The sequence below is a fragment of the Triticum urartu genome, chromosome 6 (assembly GCF_003073215.2).
Source record: "Triticum urartu cultivar G1812 chromosome 6, Tu2.1, whole genome shotgun sequence".
NCBI classification, from domain to species: Eukaryota; Viridiplantae; Streptophyta; class Magnoliopsida; order Poales; family Poaceae; genus Triticum; species Triticum urartu.
This window is the reverse complement of record NC_053027.1, coordinates 51435914-51440148: the sequence shown is the minus strand read 5'-3', so window position 1 is coordinate 51440148 and position 4235 is coordinate 51435914. Positions and strand designations below refer to the sequence as shown.

General features: G+C 47.8%; 1 protein-coding gene across 1 annotated transcript; it reads left to right on the top strand.

The window, feature by feature from the left end:
* The first annotated feature begins 814 nt into the window (after window positions 1-814).
* On the top strand, window positions 815-3849 carry LOC125513232 (probable sodium/metabolite cotransporter BASS3, chloroplastic). The gene is made up of 5 exons (XM_048678285.1): window positions 815-1325; window positions 1435-1530; window positions 1625-1931; window positions 2022-2269; window positions 3132-3849. Exons 1-5 carry the CDS (start codon window positions 949-951, stop codon window positions 3367-3369), a joined length of 1266 nt encoding a protein of 421 aa, XP_048534242.1. The 5' UTR covers window positions 815-948; the 3' UTR covers window positions 3370-3849.
* The last annotated feature ends 386 nt before the right edge of the window (window positions 3850-4235 follow it).

Genomic DNA, 4235 nt, shown 5'->3' with positions numbered 1-4235 from the left:
CTGGATATTAGCTTTCTTGCGGCGAAAGAAGGGTATCAACCGCCTTACGGGATGACCACGAGGGCCCAGGACGCGCCTGACCCCCCGGGGCTCGCCCCTGCCTCGTGCCCCCTTCGGGCATCGTCTCACGTTGATTTTTCTTCCAAAAAATCACATATATTCCAAAAAAAACTCCGTTAGTTTTTATCCCGTTTGGACTCCGTTTAATATGGATTTACTGTGAAACGAAAAACATGCAACAAACAGGAAGTGGCACTGGGCACTGAATTAATATGTTAGTCCCCAAAAATGGTATAAAAAGTTGTTAAAAGTATATGAAAGTTGTATAATATTGGCATGGAACAATCAAAAATTATAGATACGACGGAGACGTATCAGCTGCCCAACTCGAAAAACCAGGACCTCATGAGGCCGTCGCTTCGTTTTGCAGCCGAAAAGAATATTTGGGCCAAGTTCGGGTTACCTTGTTTCAAGTTTTTGGTAGGGTTTTCGGGTTTCAGACCAGGCTTACACGTGCACTAACAGAAAAACAACATTCATGCCAGGCTTTCGGGCTTGCATTCAGGCCAAGCTTAGGCATGAGGAGACACATTTTCAGGCTTCGGTTCGGGCTCAAGCCTGGGATTGTCTTGGGCTTTGTGAAGCCCGGCCCGGCTTGGCCGGGAACTGGGCCTAGTCTATGGTATGATCAGGTTTAGGCACCACCTTTTTTTTTGAGGGAAGGTTTAGGCACCACCTTGGAAACCCCTAGAACCCCTAAAAAAAAGGAAACCCCTAGAAAAAAAAACCCACCTTGGAAAGACAGGTGCCAAATCGGGGAGCGCACACCTGGTCCGGTCGAGCGCGCCCAAACATACACGGGCACCTCCTCCATTCTATCTTCTCGAGGTGCCCACGCCCCTCCTCCACGACCACCCAATCCGGTTCACACCGCCTCTCGCCGTCGCCATGTCCGTCGCCGTGGTGGCCGCCTCCTCCTCCCTCCCCTCTCGCTACGCACTGGCCCACGCCAACTCGCACCGTCCTCTCCGCCCCCTGCGCTTCATCTCTTCCCCGCCGCAGCCGTGCGCCTCCCCAGCGTCCCTCCTCCGGCGGCGGCGGGCGGCGGCGCCCACCACCTTCTGCTCCGCGCCGTCGCTCGGCCGCGTCGGCTGGCCGCGCCGCGAGGGGAGCGCCTGGCTGCTCTCCTTCAGCGCCGAGGCCGATGCCTCCCCGTCGGACGCGGAGGGGGCCGTGGACCCCTCGGAGGCGGTCTCCGCGCTGCTCCCGCTCGTCGTCGTCGCCACGGCCGTCGCCGCCCTCGGCAACCCTGCCACCTTCTCCTGGTGAGCCAAGCATCCACTGGACGCTTCAAGAAGATTCTTTGCTTGGAATTTTGCACAGCTAGCAGCACATGGTCATTGATTGATTTGATTATTGTAAGTCCTTTTTAAGGGTGTCCAAGGAGCTGTACGCACCTGCACTTGGGGGCATTATGCTCTCCATTGGCATCAAACTATCCTTCGACGACTTCGCTCTGGCCTTCAAGAGGTATATTTTTCACTCTTCTACTGCTTCACCCAAGATCATAGAGCAAATGTGAAACCATTCTTTGTCTGGTCGTGTGTTTTGTTCCCAAATCCAGGCCTGTGCCGCTGTCGATTGGGTACATGGCCCAGTACATGCTGAAGCCGCTGCTGGGGGTGCTAATCGCAAGGGTGTTCCGGATGCCATCAGCCTTCTTCGCGGGTTTCATGCTTACATGCTGTGTCTCGGGTGCGCAGCTTTCGAGCTATGCTAGCTTCCTGGGGAAAGGAGATGTTGCGTTGAGTATTCTGCTCACAACCTACTCCACCATATCTTCGGTGATTGTGACACCTATTCTCACTGGTTTGTTGATTGGTTCAGTGGTTCCGGTTAATGGAATTGCAATGGCGAAATCGATTCTCCAGGTAATGAAATTGTTCCAGTTCCAGGTGGTTTCTTGCTAATTAGCAATGTCTTTCTTTATTTTACACTGATTTCCGATTTTTTTTCCCCAGGTGGTTCTTCTGCCTGTGACACTAGGTCTCCTTCTGAATACCTATGCAAAACCAGTGGTTAATGTCATACAACCAGTGATGCCATTTGTTGCTATGGTGTGCACATCACTCTGTATTGGGAGCCCTCTTGCTATAAATAGGACCATGCTCCTCTCATCACAGGGATTCATGTTACTTCTCCCCATAGTGACTTTCCACATTGCGGCCTTTGTTGTGGGTTACTGGGTTTCCAAGTTGCCTCAGTTGAGGTAATCATTAAATGCCATGATCACTGGCGGAGCTTAGGCAAGGCCAAATGGGCCATGGCCCGCCCAGCTCTGCAGCTTTTTCTCACAATATAGCTAGCCCATGGGTTGTAGAATGCCAGCTAGTAGTAATTCCTTGCAGCCTGGCCCATTCAGCCCGCCCAGCTTTTTTTGGCAAGCTCCGCCACTGGCCATGATTACACTTTTATTCATTTCTAATGCTCTTCCTGCATAACTGATTTTTTGCCCACGATCTTGCTAAAGCACGATTTAATCTTTTTCTGTGATGCTGCTTTCTGTTATGTCTGCGCCTCCTATTTATCATCTAAGAGGAAATGATAATCTGCCTCTAGGGAAATCTTGACCGATTTCACTAAATAAGTAAATTCTGTCATTTACTTTTTGTGTTAGTCACTTTGAGCTTCAGTCAAGTAGTTTCCTTTTGAAAACATATGTTGAAATTCTTGCTTAAAATGGCGAAATGTGTTAGACATATCATATTTCATATTATGTTTATATGCCAGTGACAAGTCTTGTGGTCCCATATTTGTATATTTTACCTGAATTATTCCTTTAATCTAACCTATTAGAAAAGGTGATCATTTTTCCTGTTCACATTTGTCATGGCCATTAATTTCCAAAACTGGAACTTAATTCAATGTGGTTACGATTGTGATATATGGCCTGTTATTTGCAGCATTTGGTACCTTCATCCTGTGTCTGGAAAGGTCAAATAGTATCACATCCTCATTACTGGCTTCTGTTACATTACGTTTTGAGTCAGCAATCTATTTTTGGCATAAAACTATACTTCTGAAGTTCCTTGATGCTGTTTGGCTAACTTTCTTTCTGCCCTTATGTGTAGGCAAGAAGAACCAGTTTGTAGGACTATATCAGTGTGTACTGGAATGCAGAGCTCCACCCTAGCTGGGCTTCTTGCTACCCAGTTTCTTGGAATTAGTCAGGCAGTTCCTGCAGCATGTTCTGTTGTTGTCATGGCAATATTTGGTTTGACTCTTGCATCGTACTGGGGAAGTGGTATGCGAATAAGGGACCTTCCTTTGAGATTCTTTCCACAAGCTTCCGCTGATGCGAGATCATGAGAGGCTGGATTTAGCATTGAAATTCTTTCAAGGGCTCCCGGTTTCAGAAACTCAGCTGCCCTTTGGGGATGCAGTTACAGGGGTGTCCTGCGGCTCATCCAGCAATCAGGCATGCCATAGTAGCTACAAAAGGCAGAACTACAAACCGCAGATTGTGCAAGATGAGCAGCGGCTGAGGATAACCTCGCCACAGAAACCACTTGCATGGCTGCATACGATGGAAGGATAATGAGATGCTAGCCATTTACCACTTATCATACCATGTGCAGTAGGCTCCATTAGTGGTGCTCCCTTGGCCATTTTTTTGTAGATACTAGATAGTAGACACGTTGACGGTTCCTATGTACACCACTAAGCATATGCATGTGCAATGCCAATATCATCGACGCATTCTTCCCAGGATGAACCCCATGGATGTCTGTACCCTTCTGAAGTGCTTGTTTCTTGCTCTAATAACCCATCAAAATCACATTCTATGTCGCAGATGTGCTCATTGCTTTGCAAAGTGAACTTCGAATTCAGCGGTTCTAGTTGGACAAAATAGAGTTTAGTATACATTTGTGGGAAAGGAATGATGAAAACAGGCTTTTCTTTTGTGTTCTGAAAATATCTGTTGTCGCCATTGGTTGATATTTCTGTAACAAACAAGTGACGAAGTGAGACATGAGGACTTCAATTGTCCTGTAGTTTATCTGTCACTATCGAATGGTCCTCGCATGAGCTGTGGACGTAACGGTTTGGGGATGCCACGGCCATAGCTCCCAACTAGGCACCTACAAATGTTGACAAAGAAAGGAGAGAAGAAAAATAAGATTTTACATCAGCCGTTTGATGTGCATATCTTCTCCTGTCTATTTCACTGTCGT